This window comes from Catharus ustulatus, chromosome 38, assembly GCF_009819885.2.
Source record: "Catharus ustulatus isolate bCatUst1 chromosome 38, bCatUst1.pri.v2, whole genome shotgun sequence".
Classification (NCBI taxonomy): Eukaryota; Metazoa; Chordata; class Aves; order Passeriformes; family Turdidae; genus Catharus; species Catharus ustulatus.
The window spans coordinates 720,595-739,388 of record NC_046258.1 but is presented as its reverse complement, the minus strand read 5'-3'; the positions used below and the strand labels follow the sequence as shown (position 1 = coordinate 739,388).

The 18,794-nt window shown below is 57.6% G+C and overlaps 3 pseudogenes and 13 gene segments (V, D, J or C); 10 read left to right on the top strand and 6 right to left on the bottom strand.

Moving 5' to 3' along the window:
* Positions 1 to 182: 182 nt before the first annotated feature.
* Positions 183 to 1,387, top strand: LOC117010006 (the record flags this gene model as incomplete). The annotated part of the segment is given in 2 exon segments: positions 183 to 614; positions 1,346 to 1,387. Coding segments are annotated over 2 exon segments (474 nt in total), but the record flags the coding sequence as incomplete, so codon positions are not given.
* A 2,780-nt stretch (positions 1,388 to 4,167) lies between these two features.
* Positions 4,168 to 5,152, top strand: LOC117010004 (the record flags this gene model as incomplete). The annotated part of the segment is given in 2 exon segments: positions 4,168 to 4,625; positions 5,086 to 5,152. Coding segments are annotated over 2 exon segments (525 nt in total), but the record flags the coding sequence as incomplete, so codon positions are not given.
* Positions 5,153 to 5,739: 587 nt separating this feature from the next.
* On the top strand, positions 5,740 to 6,557 carry LOC117010003. The segment is given in 2 exon segments: positions 5,740 to 6,260; positions 6,479 to 6,557. Coding segments are annotated over 2 exon segments (600 nt in total).
* Positions 6,558 to 7,084: 527 nt separating this feature from the next.
* LOC117010002 lies at positions 7,085 to 7,709 on the bottom strand (the record flags this gene model as incomplete). The annotated part of the segment is given in 2 exon segments: positions 7,085 to 7,147; positions 7,335 to 7,709. Coding segments are annotated over 2 exon segments (438 nt in total), but the record flags the coding sequence as incomplete, so codon positions are not given.
* A 23-nt stretch (positions 7,710 to 7,732) lies between these two features.
* On the top strand, positions 7,733 to 8,653 carry LOC117010001 (annotated as a pseudogene).
* A 157-nt stretch (positions 8,654 to 8,810) lies between these two features.
* LOC117010000 lies at positions 8,811 to 9,317 on the bottom strand (the record flags this gene model as incomplete). The annotated part of the segment is given in 1 exon segment: positions 8,811 to 9,317. A coding segment is annotated over 1 exon segment (507 nt), but the record flags the coding sequence as incomplete, so codon positions are not given.
* Positions 9,318 to 9,534: 217 nt separating this feature from the next.
* On the top strand, positions 9,535 to 10,204 carry LOC117009999. The segment is given in 2 exon segments: positions 9,535 to 9,580; positions 9,828 to 10,204. Coding segments are annotated over 2 exon segments (423 nt in total).
* A 30-nt stretch (positions 10,205 to 10,234) lies between these two features.
* On the bottom strand, positions 10,235 to 10,770 carry LOC117010137 (the record flags this gene model as incomplete). The annotated part of the segment is given in 1 exon segment: positions 10,235 to 10,770. A coding segment is annotated over 1 exon segment (456 nt), but the record flags the coding sequence as incomplete, so codon positions are not given.
* Positions 10,771 to 10,793: 23 nt separating this feature from the next.
* Positions 10,794 to 12,058, top strand: LOC117009998. The segment is given in 3 exon segments: positions 10,794 to 10,827; positions 11,343 to 11,760; positions 11,980 to 12,058. Coding segments are annotated over 3 exon segments (531 nt in total).
* Positions 12,059 to 12,265: 207 nt separating this feature from the next.
* Positions 12,266 to 12,808, top strand: LOC117009996. The segment is given in 1 exon segment: positions 12,266 to 12,808. A coding segment is annotated over 1 exon segment (543 nt).
* A 611-nt stretch (positions 12,809 to 13,419) lies between these two features.
* LOC117009995 lies at positions 13,420 to 13,965 on the top strand (annotated as a pseudogene).
* Positions 13,966 to 14,062: 97 nt separating this feature from the next.
* On the bottom strand, positions 14,063 to 14,615 carry LOC117009994. The segment is given in 2 exon segments: positions 14,063 to 14,088; positions 14,216 to 14,615. Coding segments are annotated over 2 exon segments (426 nt in total).
* A 1,397-nt stretch (positions 14,616 to 16,012) lies between these two features.
* LOC117009993 lies at positions 16,013 to 16,663 on the top strand (the record flags this gene model as incomplete). The annotated part of the segment is given in 2 exon segments: positions 16,013 to 16,354; positions 16,577 to 16,663. Coding segments are annotated over 2 exon segments (429 nt in total), but the record flags the coding sequence as incomplete, so codon positions are not given.
* A 175-nt stretch (positions 16,664 to 16,838) lies between these two features.
* LOC117009992 lies at positions 16,839 to 17,256 on the bottom strand. The segment is given in 2 exon segments: positions 16,839 to 17,180; positions 17,239 to 17,256. Coding segments are annotated over 2 exon segments (360 nt in total).
* A 135-nt stretch (positions 17,257 to 17,391) lies between these two features.
* LOC117009991 lies at positions 17,392 to 17,975 on the top strand (annotated as a pseudogene).
* A 158-nt stretch (positions 17,976 to 18,133) lies between these two features.
* On the bottom strand, positions 18,134 to 18,532 carry LOC117009990 (the record flags this gene model as incomplete). The annotated part of the segment is given in 1 exon segment: positions 18,134 to 18,532. A coding segment is annotated over 1 exon segment (399 nt), but the record flags the coding sequence as incomplete, so codon positions are not given.
* Positions 18,533 to 18,794: the final 262 nt, after the last annotated feature.

Here is an 18,794-nt window from a genome sequence, read left to right as displayed (position 1 = left end):
CTGCCCCAAACCCCCCCAGGACCCCGTACCCTGCACATCCCGGCCATGGCCTCGAGCTCCCTCCCGCTCCTCGCCCTCCTGGCCCTGCTGGCCCTGCCAGGTGGGTCCCGGGCGCCTCCGGAGCGCCACGCCCAGCCCGGGCCACGCCTGGATCCGGCGCCTCATCCCCATCTCCCCTTGTTCCCGCAGGGCTCCGGGCGGCCGTGACCCTGCTGGAGTGCGGGGGGGACCTCCAGCCCCCCGGGGGGTCCCTGACTCTGCTCTGCCGTGCCTCCGGGTTCAATTTCGGATGGTCCTACATGAGCTGGGTTCGGCAGAGTCCCGGGAAGGCGCTGGAATGGCTCGCAGAGATCAACAGCAGTGGTGGCAGCACCTACTACGCGCCATCAGTCAAGGGTCGGTTCACGATCTCCAGGGACAACGGGCAGAGTTCGGTGACGCTGACCATGAACAGCCTCAAGGACGAGGATTCCGCCGTTTATTTCTGTGCCAAGGATGCTTATGGTGCTGGTGGTTACTATGCTGATGCTCATTATGTTGATGGTTTCATCCCTTACCCACCACTGTGTCCCTACCGATCCCCAAATGTCCCCAGACCCTTCCCCCAAATCCCAGTACTTTATCCTGAAGTTGAACGCTGTTCCCGAGTCTTTAGTGCTGTCCCAAAGTTTGACTTTAGCCCAAAGTCTTTAAGACCAAAGTTGGGATCCAGGGCCGAGTGCTGAGGGTTGGGGCGCAGAGCTCAAAGCTTTGGAGGAACGGCCAAGAGTTGGGTCCGGGATTTGAGTTTTTCCCATCTCACCCTCCAGGACGAGGATTCCAGCGCTGATTTCTGTGCCCGATGTTTCACTGGTGCTTGTGAGGGGGGTTAAGGTGGCCCCAGGGCCCAAACACCATTTGGGCTCCCGAACTGGACCTTGCCCCTCTAATGGGATCACTGGTCCAAAACTTGACCAGCTCTCCCCAGTTCTCTGGGATTGACCCAAATCCACCAGGGTTGGCACCGACCACCAGTGCTGACCCAAATCCACTGCTTCAGGGCAGAGTTCAGGGGAACAAAGTCGAGTTTTGAGGTCAGGAGTTGTGATTTGGGGTCTGGGAGCAGAACAGGGTATAGTTGAGATCAATGGTCAAGAGTTGGGGCTGGGTTTGGGGGCTGGGGGGAGATTTGGGGACATTTGGGTTCAGGTGATCACTCACAGCAGGGCCCACATGAGCATTGTCAACATACTCAGGAGCAGGAGCAGCAGTACCATCAGATTTGGCACAGAAATAAACACCGGAATCCTCGTCCTTGAGGCTGTTCATGGTCAGCGTCACCGAGCTCTGCCCGTTGTCCCTGGAGATCGAGAACCGGTCCTTGACCGACGGCGCGTACTCGGTGTAGCCACCACTGTTACTGATCCTTGCCACGAATTCCAGTCCCTTCCCGGGACTCTGGCGCATCCAGCCCATCCCGAATTTTCCGAAATCGAATCCATTCCCGCGGCAGAGCAGAGTCAGGGACCCCCCAGGGGCTGGAGCTGAGATGAACACAAATGTCCCAACTAACACTTTGTAACTGGGACTGGGCACAGACTCTTTGTTTCTGCATCCCCAGGGGCCCCAGAGCGCCACGCCCAGCCCGGGCCACGCCCGGATCCGGCGCCTCATCCCCATCTCCCCTTGTTCCCGCAGGGCTCCGAGCGGCCGTGACCCTGCTGGAGAGCGGGGGGGACTTCCAGCCCCCCGGGGGGTCCCTGACTCTGCTCTGCCGCGCCTCTGGGTTCGATTTCGGGACTTTTGGAATGGGTTGGATGCGTCAGAGACCCGGGAAGGGACTGGAATGGGTCGTGAGTATCCACAACAGTGATGGCAGAACCTGGTACTCGCCGTCAGTCAAGGGTCGGTTCTCGATCTCCAGGGACAACGGGCAGAGCTCGGTGACGCTGACCATGAACAGCCTCAAGGACGAGGATTCCGCCATTTATTTCTGTGCCAGGGGTGGTGGTGCTGCTGGTGCTAATGATGCTCGTGCTAATGATGCTGTTTTTTTCCCTGTCCCCATCACTGTGCCCCTGTCGTCTCCACATCTCAAGTCTTGACTCTGATCTTGATGACTGAACCTGAGTCTTTAGTACTGGGCCCAAAGTTAAGATTTGTATCTGCTGGAATCTGTTTCCCAGAGGAACTCGTCTCAGACGTGTCCTCCCACACCTGAACTGCACCTGACCAAATAAAGGGGTCAAGGTTTGGGGTGTGAGGAAAAGGTCTGGGGACATTTGGGGAACGGTGGGAATGCAGTGACAGGGATGGGGCCAAAACCATCAACATTACTAGCCCAAGCAGCATAACCACCAACATTTCTGGCACAGAAATAAACGGCGGAATCCTCGTCCCTGAGGTTGTTCATGGTCAGCGTCACCGAGCTCTGCCCGTTGTCCCTGGAGATCGTGAACCGGCCCTTGACTGACGGTGAGTACCGGGTGTCTCCATCATAGTCAATCCCTGCCACATATTCCAGCGCCTTCCCAGGGCTCTGGCGGGCCCAGACCAAGGAGGAACGCCCGAAATCGAATCCAGACCCACGGCAGAGCAGAGTCAGGGACCCCCCGGGGGGCTGGAGGTCCCCCCCGCACTCCAGCAGGGTCACAGCCGCCTCATCCCAGTCCCAAATCTTCACTGTTTTTGCCCCAAAGCCCCCAGGACCCCGTACATAGCACATCCCGGCCATGGCCTCGAGCTCCCTCCCGCTCCTCACCCTCCTGGCCCTGCTGGCCCTGCCAGGTGGGTCCCGGGCGCCTCCGGAGCGCCACGCCCAGCCGGGGCCACGCCCGGATCCGGCGTCTCATCCCCATCTCCCCTTGTTCCCGCAGGGCTCCGGGCGGCCGTGACCCTGCTGGAGTCTGGGGGCGAGCGACAATCCCATGGGTCTTCGATGACTCTCCTCTGCCGTGGGTCTGGATTCAATTTTGAGAGCTTTGGAATGGGCTGGATCTGCCAGAGCCATGGGAAGGAGCTGGAATTCGTTGCAGGAGTGAGTCGGAAAACTGGAAAAATCTACTACGAACCATCGGTCAAGGGCCGGTTCATATTATCCACTGATGATGGGCAGAGCTCGATGAGGCTGTTCATGAACAGCCTGAAGGATGAGGATGCCGGTGTTTATTTCTGTGCCAAAAATCTTGATGGTTATTGCTACAGTGGTGCTTTTTATTGTGCTTGGGTTTGTATTTCAACTTCTGGCCACTTCTCTCCTATTCAGTCCCACCTGTCCCCAGATGTCCCCAGACCCTTCCCCAGCCCTCAGCCCCTGCCCCAGTCCTGACCCTTTGCCCCCAGTCTCCCCCAGTTGCCCCAATGGTCACCACTGACCCCAAACCCTCCCCTGGTTCTGCCCCAAATCTCAACCCAAAAATCAGAAATTCAGGGATTTGGGCAAAGGCTCCGGCCCGGCCCCAGACCCGGCACCGAACCGCTTCTGCCGGCGTCGGCTCCGCGTCAGCTCGGCCAATCAGGGGAGGGGGAGCTGGGGGAGATTTGGGGGAAATGGGAACAAATAGGGGGAAAGTTGATAGTTTGGACGAGCCTGGAGGAGTTTGATGGAGGATGTGATGGGGGAAGCCAATGGTTGGCCTATGGGGAAAGGATTGAGGGATTTCGGGACATTTGGGGGCTCAGTACTTTGAGCATTTGGCCACAGTTGGAATCGTCTCCGAGACCAACAACAGCAGAAAACAGAGCACCACAACCACTGCTGTAACATCTGGCACAGAAATAAACGGCGGAATCCTCGTCCTTGAGGCTGTTCATGGTCAGCGTCACCGAGCTCTGCCCGTTGTCCCTGGAGATCGAGAACCGGCCCTTGACCGACGACGCGTACTCGGTGCTGCCACCAGTGTTGTAGATCCATGCAACAAATTCCAGCCCCTTTCCAGGTTTTTGGCGGACCCAGAACATGTCGTGGCTCCCAAAATCGAATCCATTCCCGTGGCAGAGCAGAGTCAGGGATCCTCAGGGCGGTTGGAGCCGAGATAAACACAAATATCCCAATGAACACTTTGTAACTGGGGTTGGGCACAGACTCTTTGTTTCTGCATCCCCAGGGGCCCCAGAGCGCCACGCCCAGCCCGGGCCACGCCCAGATCCGGCGCCTCATCCCCATCTCCCCTTGTTCCCGCAGGGCTCCGGGCGGCCGTGACCCTGCTGGAGTGCGGGGGGGACCTCCAGCCCCCCGGGGGATCCCTGACTCTGCTCTGCCGCGGGTCTGGGTTCGATTTTGGGAGCCACGACATGTACTGGAGACGCCAGAGCCCCAGGAAGGCGCTAGAATGGGTCGCAGGGATCTACAACGATGGCAGTTACACCGGTTATGCATCGTCAGTCAAGGGCCGGTTCTCGATCTTGAGGAACAACGGGCAGAGCTCGGTGACGCTGACCATGAACAACCTCAAGGAAGAGGATTCCGGCATTTATTTCTGTGCCAAGGATGCTTCTGATGGTTATAGTAATGCTTATCGTGTTGACGGTTTCTGGCCCGTCCATGTCACTCTTGACTTTCCCCCAATTTTGCCATTTTCCTCCAAATCTCCCCCTGCCCTGACTGACCACGCTGTCATGGAGCCGACGCCGGCAGAAGCGGTTCGGTGCCGGGTCTGGGGCTGGGCCGGAGCCTTTGCCCAAATCCCTGAATTTCTGATTTTTGGGTTGAGATTTGGGGCAGAACCAGGGGAGGGTTTGGGGTCAGTGGTGACCATTGGGTCAGCCGGGCGAGAGTGGGGACAAAGGGTGAGGACTGGGGACAGGGCTGAGGGCTGGGGGAAGGGTCTGGGACATTTGGGGACAACAGGGGAATGGGTGAAGGGGACGGGACCAAACCCATGAATATCATCAGCATCAGCACAACAACTAGCAGCAGATCTGACCATGAACAACCTCAAGGACGAGGATTCCGCCGTTTATTTCTGTGGCAAATCTTACTATGCCAACGGGGGTGATGATAACGCTTGTGCTCACTGTGTTGCCAATGCTGGTTCTCATCCTACCCCCCATTGCTGGGTCCCCAAATCTCCCAAAATTCCCCCAAAATTCCAGTTCCTGTTTCAGTGCCAAACGTACCGGTGGTGTTGGTGATGACGCTGGCGCTCGTTACGTTGATGATTTCCACCCGTAGCCGTCATCCAATCCCCACCAGTCCCCAAATGAAGGCAAAAGAGGCTCCAAACAATCCCCAAATTGGAGATGCAGAACTCCCAGGGCTGTTACAGCTTGGGCCCAGCGCTGAAGATTCAGGGTCGGTGTTCAAGGTGGGGGTGAAGGGTTGGGATTTGGGGAAGGGTCTGGGGACATTTGGGGACATTTGGGGACAGGTGGGAGGGATGGGGCCTTACCCATCAACATAATTAGCAGCAGTGCCTCTGCCACTATCAGCATTTCTGGCACAGAAATAAACGGCGGAATCCTCGTCCTTGAGGTTGTTCATGGTCAGCGTCACCGAGCTCTGCCCGTTGTCCCTGGAGATCCTGAACCGGCTCTTGACTGACAATGAGTACATGGTGCTGCCATCCTTGTGGATACTCGCGACGAAATCCAGCGCCTTCCCGGAGCTCTGTCGAGCCCAGGTCATTCCGAAACTCCCAAACGTGAACCCAGATCCGCGGCAGAGCAGAGTCAGGGACCCCCCGGGGGACTGGAGGTCCCCCCCGCACTCCAGCAGGGTCACGACCGCCCGGAGCCCTGCGGGAACAAGGGGAGATGGGGATGAGGCGCCGGATCCGGGCGTGGCCTGGGCTGGGCGTGGCGCTCTGGGGCATGGAGAAAGAAAGACACAGTACCCAGTCCAAGTTACAAAGTGTTTGTTGTGATTATTATTTACATTTATTTCATCTCCGGATGGTCATGACCCTGTTGGAGTGCGGGGGGGACCTCCAGCTCCCCGGGGCGTCCCTGACTCTGCTCTGCCATGGGAATGGATTCACTTTCGGGGATTATGGAATGTTCTGGACTCGCCAGAGCCCTGGGAAGGCGCTGGAATGGGTCGCAGGAATCAAGAATGATGGCAGTTACACCCGGTACGCGCCGTCCGTGCAGGGCCGGTTCACGATCTCCAGGGACAACGGGCAGAGCTCGGTGACGTTGACCATGAACAACCTCAAGGACGAGGATTCCGCCATTTATTTCTGCGGCAAAAGTGCTGGTGCTGCTGGTGATCACGCTGTTGCTGAATCTGGTGATGGTGTCGATCCCTTCCCAGTCACTGTGCCCTGCCCCTGTCCCCAAATGTCCCCAGACCCGTCCCCCAAACCCCACATGGTGCTGATGTGTCGGGCACAGACTCTGGAGCTCTCCCCGCCTGGGCCTGGCCGGAGGGAGGGGGAATGGACAGGGACAGGAGAGGGGTCTGGGGACAGCTGGGGACAGAGGCACGGGGTTGAGAAGCAGCCCAACCATCACCACCACTTCTGGCACAGAAATAAACGGCGGAATCCTCGTCCTTGAGGTCGTTCATGGTCAGCGACATCGAGCTCTGCCCGTTGTCCCTGGAACTGGAGAACCGGCCCTTGACCAACGGCGTGTAGTCGGCCCTGCCTTCATTCCTGACCCCTACGAGCCATTCCAGCGCCTTCTCAGGGCTCTGGCGGAACCAGATCATTCCATAACTGCCAAAATCAAACCCGGAGGTGCGGCAGAGCAGAGTCAGGGACCCCCCGGGGGGCTGGAGGTCCCCCCCGCACTCCAGCAGGGTCACGGCCACCTGGAGCCCTGCGGGAACAAGGGGAGATGGGGATGAGGTGCCGGATCCGGGCGTGGCCCGGGCTGGGCGTGGCACTCTGGGGCCCCTGGGGATGCAGAAACAAAGAGTCTGTGCCCAGCCCCAGTTACAAAGTGTTCATTGGGATATTTGTGTTTATCTCGGCTCCAGCCCCTGAGGGGTCCCTGACTCTGTTCTACCACGGGTCTGGGTTCGATTTCACGATTTCCCACATGTGCTGGTTTCGGCAGAGCCCCTGTATCCCAAATCTGCCTTGTTGACACCAGCACACCCATCGACCCCAAACCCAACTGGACGTGGTCCAAACTCAACTCTGGGCTCTGAATCCCAAGCTTAGCCCCCACAGGTGCCCAAAGGGTTGACATTTGGGGCCATGGTTGAGGTTTGAGACCCAAACTACGGGTATGGTTCCAAAGTGGGGATTTGGGGTTAAAGGGGAGGAGTTTGGGGCAGAACCATTCGGGGGTTTTGAGGCACGGGTTGGTTTTAGTTCAATCGGGGCAGATCTGGGGCAATGGGTCAGCACTAGGAAATTAGTTGAGATTTTGGGGAAGGGCGAGAGGATCCTGTGACATTTGGGGACCATGCAGGGGACACTGGGGGCCGTGATGAGCGCCAAAATAACATAAGCACCGTAACAACAACTAGTGCCACTATTCTTGATGCAGAAATAAACGGCGGAATCCTCGTCCTTGAGGCTGTTCATGGTCAGCGTCACTGAGCTCTGCCCGTTGTCCCTGGAGATCGAGAACCGGCCCTTGACTGACGGCGAGTAGTTGGTGCTGCTGCCACCACCGTTGATCTCTGCGACGTATTCCAGCCCTTTCCCGGGGCTCTGACGGGCCCACATCATGTTGTAACTCCCGAAATCGAACCCATTCCCGCGGCAGAGCAGAGTCAGGGACCCCCCGGGGGGCTGGAGGTCCCCCCCGCACTCCAGCAGGGTCACGGCCGCCCGGAGCCCTGTAGGAACAAGGGGAGATGGGGATGAGGCGCCGGATCTGGGTGTGTTGGGGTTAAATTGAGTTTGAACCCAATTATATTCCGTTATTAGCTCTGATGATGACACTCATTAACCCCAATAAACATTAATTTTAACCCTGTATGCTGATAATTATTAGACTCAATAAAAGCCAATTAAATGAATAAAGACTGAAATGGAACAAATAAAACTATTTATTTTAATTATTCCTGTTATTTCAGGTGGTTTTTTTAAGGGTATTTGCCTTAAATCTGCTCTAATAACTTCAATTAATTGCACTCATTAGAGCCCCCAGCAGGTGCCAGCAGCTACAGCTGCACTGAAAGCAAAACCGGAAATTTGGGGCCATTTTGGGTCTTTTTGTGGCTTTTTGAGGAAGTACCCAAAGGGGCGGATCCGGCCCTGAAAGTAGAAAAACCTGAGCCAGGAGGGTTTGGGTTCATTTCGTTAATTGTTTGTTAATTGCAGTTATTTTCATTATTGTCTGTGATATTTTAATTCAGGAAAATTCTGGTGAAGATTTAGATCAAACCAGTGGAGTTTGGGGCAGAACCGGTGAAGATCTGGGGCAGGGATAGGGCATCCGTGACCCTGCTGGAGTCCAAGGGGGACCTCCAGCCCCCGGGGGGTCCCTGACTCTGCTCTGCCGCGCCTCTGGGTTCAATCTCGGAGATTATGGAATGTTCTGGATCCGTCAGAGCCCCGGGAAGGCGTTGGAATACGTTGCACAGATCGGCTACAATGGTGCCAACATCCACTACGCGCCGTCGGTGCAGGGTCGGTTCTCGATCTCCAGGGACAACGGGCAGAGCTCGGTGACGCTGACCATGAACAACCTCAAGGACGAGGATTCCGCCGTTTATTTCTGTGCCAAAAGTCCTGGTGGCCCTGCCTGGATCGCTGGTGTTGGTTATGTTGATGGATTTTACTCCATCCCTGTCACTGCATCACCACTTGTCCCCTCCTGCCCCCACCTGACCTCAGCTGTCCCCAAATGTCCCCAGACACTCCCCAGCACTCAGCCCTGCCCCGGCTCTGTCACCGTCCCTCGGTCGTGTCACACGCACACGAACGCAATCACGGCGCCGCCCCTTTGCTCTGCACCCTCTCCAGTTCATTCCCTCGGCACAAAGCGCGATCCTCAGTCCCTGACGGCGCCACAGACACCGATGGCATTGATGGGAGGGGGGTCTGGGGACATCTGGGGACAGGAGGAGGGACAGGGACGAGGCCAGCAACATCAATATACTGAGCACGACCACCACCCCAACCACTACCAGAATATTTGGCACAGAAATAAACGGCGGAATCCTCGTCCTTGAGGTTGTTCATGGTCAGCGTCACCGAGCTCTGCCCGTTGTCCCTGGAGATCGAGAACCGGCCCTTGACTGACGATGCGTAGTAGGTGTAACCGCTATCGCTCTTGATCTGTGTGACCCATTCCAGCGCCTTTCCTGGTCTTTGGCGGATCCAACCCATGTCAAAACTCCCAAAATCGAATCCATTCCCGCGGCAGAGCAGAGTCAGGGACCCCCTGGGGGGCTGGAGGTCCCCCCCGCACTCCAGCAGGGTCACGGCCGCCCGGAGCCCTGCGGGAACAAGGGGAGATGGGGATGAGGCGCCGGACCCGGCCGTGCCGGGGTCAGAATTTGCTGCAGGATCACATCTACAGGAAATTGAAAATGTTCCAAACTAACCGACCCGACTTTCTGAACCAGCTCAAATCCGCCGTCAAACAGCCGACGGCGCAGGGAGAGAAGGAGAAGCAGAAAGTCACTGATGGAACTCAGGGGCACCAAAAATGGGATCGCCCAACCAGATGAAGGCTCCACCAATCAACCAAGGAGGTGACGAACAAAGATGCGCGCTCGTCTCGAGGGCCAGAGCGGGACCACCAATGGAATAAAGAGTGACTGAAATCAGAGATAATTAATAAAAATAAACAATGTTTACAGGCACAGTGAACGGTTCTGGGTGATTGACATGGAATGGTGCAGAGTCCTTTGTGTTCTGTGCTTCGTTTGGGGCACAGGGTTGAGATTTGGGGTCAGGGGTTTGAGCTGTGCCCGTCCCCATCTCCCCTTGTTCCCGCAGGGCTCCGGGCGGCCGTGACCCTGTTGGAGTGTGGGGGGGACCTCCAGCCCCCCGGGGGGTCCCTGACTCTGCTCTGCCGCGGGTCTGGATTCGATTTTGGGAGTTTCACAATGTTGTGGGTCCGCCAAAGACCCGGGAAGGCGCTGGAATACATCGCAGGGATCAGCTACGGTGGCAGTACCAACTACGCGCCGTCAGTCAAGGGCCGGTTCTCGATCTCCAGGGACAACGGGCAGAGCTCGGTGACGCTGACCATGAACAACCTCAAGGACGAGGATTCCGGCGTTTATTTCTGTGCAAAACGTGACAGTGGTTATTGGGGTGGTGATGCTGCTGCTGGTTCCGTCCCCACCCCCAGTTTCTCTGACCCCCGCTGACTTTTCCTGCCCCCAAACCCCAACCCCTGACCCAACTCTTGGCCGTTCCTCCAAAGCTTTGATCTCTGCTCCCCAAACCTCAACACTCGGCATTGATCCCAACTTTGGTCTTAAAAACTTTGGGTTAAATCGGGGTAAGTGTTCAAGGTTGGGGTCAGGTGTTGGGATTTGGGGGAAGCGTCTGGGGACATTTGGGGACAGGTGGGGATGCAGTGATGGATGTCGAAACCACCAACATAAATATAAGCAGCCCAACCATACGCAGCTCTGACGCAGAAATAAACGGCGGAATCCTCGTCCTTGAGGTTGTTCAAGGTCAGTGTCACTGAGTTCTGCCCGTTGTCCCTGGAGATCGAGAACCGGCCCTTGACCGACGGCGCATACCGGGTGCTACTGCCACTGCTGTCGATCCCTGCGAGCCATTCCAGCACCTTCCCGGGGCTCTGACGAGCCCACATCATGTCGTAACTTCCAAAATCGAATCCATTCCCGTGGCAGAGCAGAGTCAGGGACCCCCCGGGGGGCTGGAGGTCCCCCCCGCACTCCAGCAGGGTCACGGCCGCCCGGAGCCCTGCGGGAACAAGGGGAGATGGGGATGAGGCGCCTGATCCGGGCGTGTTGGGGTTAAATTGACTTTGAACCAAATAATATTCCATAATTAACTCTGATGATGACAGTTGTTAACCCTAATAAATTTTTATTATAACCCTGATTGCCAATAATTAATAACCCTGAGAAAAATCAATTAAATGAAAAAAACTAGAAATGAAATAATTAAAACAGTTGAATTTAATTATTCCTACTGATTTAGGAGGTTTATCTAGCGTTGCCCTTAGTCGTCATCCCTAATTACTCTAATTAACTGCACTAATTACGGCCCCCAGCAGGTGCCAGCAGCTGCAGCTGCACTGAAAGCAAAACCTGAAATTTGGGGCCATTTTGGGTCTTTTGTGGCTTTTTGGGGAAGTCCCCAAAGGGGTGAATCCAGCCCTGAGAGCAGAAAAACCTGAACCAGGAGGGTTTGGGTTCATTTCATTAAGTTATTATAAATTGCAGATATTTCCATTATTTTCAGTGATTATTTAATTGAGGAAAATTCTGGGGGAGATTTAGATCAAACCAGTGGAGTTTGGGGCAGAACCAGTGAAGATTTGGGGATGGGACGAGGCGGCCGTGACCCTGCTGGAGTGCGGGGGGAACCTCCAGCCCCCCGGGGGGTCCCTGACTCTGCTCTGCCGTGGGAATGGATTCTCTTTCGGGGATTATGGAATGTTCTGGACTCGCCAGAGCCCCGGGAAGGCGCTGGAATGGGTCGCAGGGATCAAGAACGATGGCAGTTACACCCGGTACGCGCCGTCGGTGCAGGGTCGCTTCTCGATCTCCAGGGACAACGGGCAGAGCTCGGTGACGCTGACCATGAACAGCCTCAAGGACGAGGATTCCGCCGTTTATTTCTGCGGTAAAAGTGCTGGTACTGCTGGTGACCACGCTGTTGCTGAATCTGGTGATGGTGTCGATCCCTTCCTGGTCACTGTGCCCTCTCCCTGTCCCCAAATGTCCCCAGACCCGTCCCCCAAACCCCACATGGTGCTGATGTGTCAGGCACAGACTCTGGAACTGTCCCCGCCTTGGGCCCGACCGGAGGGAGGGGGAATGGACAGGGACAGGAGAGGGGTCTGGGGACAGCTGGGGACAGAGGCACGGGGTTGGGCAGCAGCCCAACCATCACCACCACTTCTGGCACAGAAATAAACGGCGGAATCCTCCTCCTTGAGGTCGCTCATGGTCAGCGACATCGAGCTCTGCCCGTTGTCCCTGGAGATCGAGAACCGACCCTTGACCGACGGCGCGTAGTCAGCCCTGCCTTCATTCCTGACCCCTACGAGCCATTCCAGTGCCTTCCCAGGGCTCTGGCGGAACCAGATCATTCCATAACTGCCAAATTCAAACCCGGAGGTGCGGCAGAGCAGAGTCAGGGACCCCCCGGGGGCTGGAGGTCCCCCCCACGCTCCAGCAGGGTCACGGCCACCCGGAGCCCTGCGGGAACAAGGGGAGATGGGGATGAGGCGCCGGATCCGGGCGTGTCCCGGGTTGGGCGTGGCGCTCCGGAGGTGCCCAGGGATGCAGAAACAAAGAGTCTGTGCCCAGTCCAAGTTTAAAGGTGATTATTATTTACATTTATATCATCTTTGGGAGACCGTGACCCTGCTGGAGTCCGGGGGGGACCTCCAGCCCCCCGGGGCGTCTCTGGCCCTTGTGTGCCGCGCCTCTGGATTCAATTTCGGGAGTCACTGGATGGCCTGGTTCCGCCAGAGCCCCGGGAAGGCGCTGGAATTCGTCGCAGGGATCAACCCCAATGGTGGTTACATTGATTATGCGCCGTCGGTCAAGGGTCGGTTCTCGATCTCCAGGGACAACGGACAGAGCTCGGTGACGCTGACCATGAACAACCTCAAGGACGAGGATTCCGCCGTTTATATCTGTGCCAAATGGCACGATGGTTATGCTGGTGCTGCTGCCTGTCCAACTGCTCTGATCCCCCCTGACCTTTCCTGCCAATCCCAACCCCTGACCCAACTCTTGGCCGTTCCTCCAAAGTTTTGAGCTCTGCGCCCCAAACCTCAGCACTCGACCTTGATCTGAAATTTGGTCTTAAAACTTGGTGGTAAAGATCAGGTTTGGACCCCGCTCTAAAGACTTGGGGTCAGGGTTCAAGACTGTGATCAAGGGTTGTGGTTTGGAAAAAGGGTCTGGGGACACTTGGGGACAGGTGGGGACACAGTGTCCGGGACAAGGATCTTGCCATAACCAACAACATACGCAGCACCACAACCACCGCCAGCATATTTGGCACAGAAATAAACGGCGGAATCCTCGTCCTTGAGGCTGTTCATGGTCAGCGTCACCGAGCTCTGCCCGTTGTCCCTGGAGATCGTGAACCGACCCTGCACCGACAATGCATAGAAGGTGCTGCCATCACTGGTGATACACCCGACATATTCCAGAACCTTCCCGGGGCTCTGCCGAACCCAATTAATTCCATAACTCCCAAAACTGAACCCGGAGGCGTGGCAGAGCAGAGTCAGGGACCCCCCGGGGGACTGGAGGTCCCCCCCCGCACTCCAGCAGGGTCACGGCCGCCTCATCCCAGCCCCAAATCTTCACCGGTTCTGCCCCAAACCCCCCCAGGACCCCGTACCCGGCACATCCCGGCCATGGCCTCGAGCTCCCACCCGCTCCTCGCCCTCCTGGCCCTGCTGGCCCTGCCAGGTGGGTCCCGGGCGCCTCCGGAGCGCCACGCCCAGCCCGGGCCACGCCCGGATCTGGCGCCTCATCCCCATCTCCCCTTGTTCCCGCAGGGCTCCGGGCGGCCGTGACCCTGCTGGAGTGTGGGGGGGACCTCCAGCCCCCCGGGGGGTCCCTGACTCTGCTCTGCCGCGCCTCCGGGTTCGATTTTGGGAGTTACACGATGAGTTGGATTCGGCAAAGTCCCGGGAAGGCGCTGGAATGGGTCGCAGGGATCCACAACAGTGGCAGCAGCACCTACTACGCGTCATCAGTCAAGGACCGGGTCACAATCACCCGGGACAACGGGCAGAGCTCGGTGACGCTGACCATGAACAACCTCAAGGATGAGGATTCCGCCATTTATTTCTGTGCCAAACACGGCGCTGGTGGTTCTGCTCATGCTTATGGTATTGGTGGCTTTGGCCCCGTCCCCTTCCCCAGGTCCCCAAATGTCCCCAAACTCCAACCCTTGACTGTGACCTTGAGCACAGACCCCGAATTCTTCAGCCCTGAGCCCAAAGTTGAGCTCTGAATCTTTTTGGATCCGTTCGAATTTGTTGGAATCTTTTCCTAGTGGGACACCATGAGGACAGGACCTCCCAAATTTGTCCCAAACCAAAACAAACAATGGGGTGAAGGGTTGGGGTTTGAGACAAGGATCTGGGGCACAGGGACAGGTGGGGAAGGTGCCAAAATCAGCAACATCATCAACAGCAGCAATACCAGCGCAGCAACTGTCGACAGATTTGGCACAGAAATAAACGGCGGAATCCTCGTCCTTGAGGCTGTTCATGGTCAGCGTCACCGAGCTCTGCCCGTTGTCCCTGGAGATCGAGAACCGGCCCCGCACCGAGGCCCCATAGAAGGTGTAACCTCCATCGCCGCTGATCAGTGTCACGAATTCAAGCCCCTTCCCGAAGCTCTGGCGGACCCATCTCATTTCGTAACCCCCAAAACTGAATCCAGAGCCGCGGCACAGGAGGGCCAAGGTGGCCCCGGGGGGCTGGAGGTCCCCTCCGGACTCCAGCAGGGTCACGACCGCCCAAAAATGATATAAATTTAAATAATAACCACAATAAACACCTGTTAACTGGTACTGGGTACTGAGTCTTTGTTTCTGCATCCCCAGGGGCCCCAGAGTGCCACGCCCAGCCCGGGCCATGCCCGGATCCGGCGCCTCATCCCCATCTCCCCTTGTTCCCGCAGGGCTCCGGGCGGCCGTGACCCTGCTGGAGTGCGGGGGGGACCTCCAGCCCCCACGGGGTCCCTGACTCTGCTCTGCCGCGGGAAAGGGTTCAATTTCGGGAGTTATGGAATGTTTTGGATCCGCCAGAGGCCCGGGAAGGCGCCGGAATTGGTCGCAGCGATGAACGGCAATGGCGACAGCACTGGGTACGCTTCGTCAGTCAAGGGCCGGTTCTTGATCTCCAGGGACAACGGGCAGAACTCGGTGACGCTGACCATGAACAACCTCAAGGACGAGGATTCCGCCGTTTATTTCTGTGTCAAACGTTACAACGATGGTTGTTGTAGTAATACTGGTGCTGGTCATGTTGGTTTTGGTGACAATGTCGGTTGTTGCCCCAGGTCCCCATTGCTCGGTCCCCAAATGTCCCAGAATCTCCAAATCCGTTCCCCAAATCCCCACCATTGATCCCATCCTCAATCTTCTTCCTCCACACGCCCCCATCCTCGCCCCAACTCTCAACTTTCCCCCCAGTTGTTCCCATTTCCCCCAAATCTCCCCCGGCTCCCCCTCCCCTGACTGGCCGAGCTGACGCGGAGCCGACGCCGGCAGAAGCGGTTCGGTGCCGGGTCTGGGGCCAGGCCGGAGCCTTTGCCCAAATCCCTGAATTTCTGATTTTTGGGTTGAGATTTGGGGCAGAACCAGGGGAGGGTTTGGGGTCAGTGGTGACCATTGGGGCAAACGGGGGAGACTGGGGACAAAGGGACAGGACTGGGGCAGGGGCTGAGGACTGGGGGAAGGGTCTGGGGACATTGGGGGAGAGGTGGGAGTGCACTCTGGAATTGGGCAAGAACCCGAAATACAAAACCAACTACGATAAGTAGCAGCACTGCCCCAACCATCACTATAAATATTTTTGGCACAGAAATAAATGGCGGAATCCTCGTCCTTGAGGTTGTTCATGGTCAGCGTCACCGAGCTCTGCCCGTTGTCCCTCGAGATCGTGAACCGGCCCTTGATGGAGGGCGCATAGTAGCCGCTGCCACCATTGGTGATCCCTGCGAGCCATTCCAGTCCTTTCCCTGGTCTTTGGCGGATCCAGATCAAGGCGTAACTCCCAAAATTGAAACCTTTTCCGCGGCAGAGCAGAGTCAGGGATCCCCCGGGGGTTGGAGCCGAGATGAACACAAATATCCCAATGAACACTTTGTAACTGGGACTGGGCACAGACTCTTTGTTTCTGCATCCCCAGGGGCCCCAGAGCGCCACGCCCAACCCGGGCCACGCCCGGATCCGGCGCCTCATCCCCATCTCCCCTTGTTCCCGCAGGGCTCCGGGCGGCCGTGACCCTGCTGGAGTGCGGGGGGGACCTCCAGCCCCCCGGGGGGTCCCTGACTCTGCTCTGCCGCGGGAAAGGGTTCAATTTCGGGAGTTATGGAATGTTTTGGATCCGCCAGAGGCCCGGGAAGGCGCCGGAATTGGTCGCAGCGACCAACGGCAATGGCGACAGCACTGGGTACGCTTCGTCAGTCAAGGGCCGGTTCTTGATCTCCAGGGACAACGGGCAGAGCTCGGTGACGCTGACCATGAACAACCTCAAGGACGAGGATTCCGCCGTTTATTTCTGTGTCAAATGTTACAACGATGGTTGTTGTAGTAATACTGGTGCTGGTCATGTTGGTTTTGGTGACAATGTCGGTTGTTGCCCCAGGTCCCCATTGCTGGGTCCTGAAATGTCCCAGAATCTCCAAATCCGTTCCCCAAATCCCCACCATTGATCCCATCCTCAATCTTCTTCCTCCACACTCCTCCATCCTTGCCCCAACTCTCAACTTTCCCCCCAGTTGTTCCCATCTCCCACAAATCTCCCCCGGCTCCCCCTCCCCTGATTGGCCGAGCTGACGCGGAGCCGACGCCGGCAGAAGCGGTTCGGTGCCGGGTCTGGGGCCAGGCCGGAGCCTTTGCCCAAATCCCTGAATTTCTGATTATTGGGTTGAGATTTGGGGCAGAGCCAGGGGAGGGTTTGGGGTCAGTGGTGACCATTGGGGCAACCAAGGGAGGGTGGGGACAAAGGGTCAGGACTGGGGCAGGGGCTGAGGGCTGGGGGAAGGGTCTGAGGACACCTGAGGACGGGTGGGGTCACACTGATGTGGAGGGGCCTTAAACATCAACATAATAAACTCCAGTACCAGTGCCTCCATAAGCAGATTTGGCACAGAAATAAACGGCGGAATCCTCGTCCTTGAGGTTGTTCATGGTCAGCGTCACCGAGCTCTGCCCGTTGTCCCTGGAGATCATGACGCGGCCCTTGAGCGATGAGGAGTAGTAACTGGTGCCGGCATTACTGATACTTGCAACAAATTGCAGCGCTTTCCCAGGGTTCTGGCGGATCCACAACATTCCATAACTCGAGAATCCGAACCCGGAGGCGCGGCAGAGCAGAGTCAGGGACCCCCCGGGGGGCTGGAGGTCCCCCCCGCACTCCAGCAGGGTCACGGCCGCCTCACCCCATCCCCAAATCTTCACCGGTTCTGTCCCAAACCCACCCAGGACCCCGTACCCAGCACATCCCGGCCATGGCCTCGAGCTCCCTCCCGCTCCTCGCCCTCCTGGCCCTGCTGGCCCTGCCAGGTGGGTCCCGGGCGCCTCCGGAGCGCCACGCCCAGCCCGGGCCACGCCCGGATCCGGCGCCTCATCCCCATCTCCCCTTGTTCCCGCAGGGCTCCGGGCGGCCGTGACCCTGCTGGAGTGCGGGGGGGACCTCCAGCCCCCCGGGGGTCCCTGACTCTGCTCTGCCGTGGGTCTGGGTTCACGTTTAGAAGTTACGACACGTACTGGGTCCGCCAAAGACCCGGGAAAGGTCTAGAATGGATCGCACAGATCAAGAGCGATAGCGGTTACACCTACTACGCGCCGTCAGTCAAGGGCCGGTTCAGGATCTCCAGGGACAACGGGCAGAGCTCGGTGACGCTGACCATGAACAACCTCAAGGACGAGGATTTCGCCGTTTATTTCTGTGCCAAATATGCTGGTACTGGTGCTGGTGCTAATTTTGTTGATAGTTTTGATTGCAACTGTGTCACTGTGTCCCCAGCTGTCCCCAGACCCCTCCCCCAAATCCCAGCCCCTGTCCCAGTCCTGCCCCTTTGTCCCAAACCTCCCCCGTTGGCACCAGCACCACCATGGACCCCAAACCTCAACTGGGCCTGGCCCAAACTCAACTCTGGGCTCTGAATCCCGACCTCAGTTCCCAAAACTGTTCAGAGGTTGAGATTTGGGGTCATGGTTGAAGTTTGAGACCAGAACTACGGGTGTGGTCCCCAAGTGGGGATTTGGGGTGAAAGGGGTCGAGTTTGGGGCAGAAGCAGTTGGGGGTTTTGGGGCAGGGGTTTGTCTTGGGCCAAACGGGGCAGATCTGTGGGCAATGGGTCAGGATTGAGATGTGAATTGAGATTTCAGGGAAGGAAGAGAGGGTTCTGGGACACTTGGGCATCATGCACGGGCAGCTTCGGGTCATGGGCAGCAGCAGCACCACAACAACTATTGCTAGTATGCTTAGCGCAGAAATAAACGGCGGAATCCTCGTCCTTGAGGTTGTTCATGGTCAGCGTCACCGAGCTCTGCCCGTTGTCACTCGCCATCGTGAACCGGCCCTGGAACGATGGTGCGTAGTAGATTTTGCCACTGCTGCGACTGATCCCTGCGATCCATTCCAGCGCCTTCCCGGGGCTCTGGCGGATCCAGTACATGCTGTAACTCCCAAAATCGAACCCAGAGGTGCGGCAGAGCAGAGTCAGGGACCCCCCGGGGGGCTGGAGGTCCCCCCCGCACTCCAGCAGGGTCACGGCCGCCCGGAGCCCTGCGGGAACAAGGGGAGATGGGGATGAGGTGCCGGATCCGGGCGTGGCCTGGGCTGGGCGTGGCGCTCTGGGGCCCCTGGGGATGCAGAAACAAAGACTCAATACCCAGTACCAGTTAACAGGTGTTTATTGTGATTATTATTTAAATTTATATCATTTTTGGGCAGCCGTGACCCTGCTGGAGTCCGGGAGGGACCTCCAGCCCCCTGGGGCCACCTTGGCCCTCGTTTGCCGCGGCTCTGGATTCAGTTTTGGG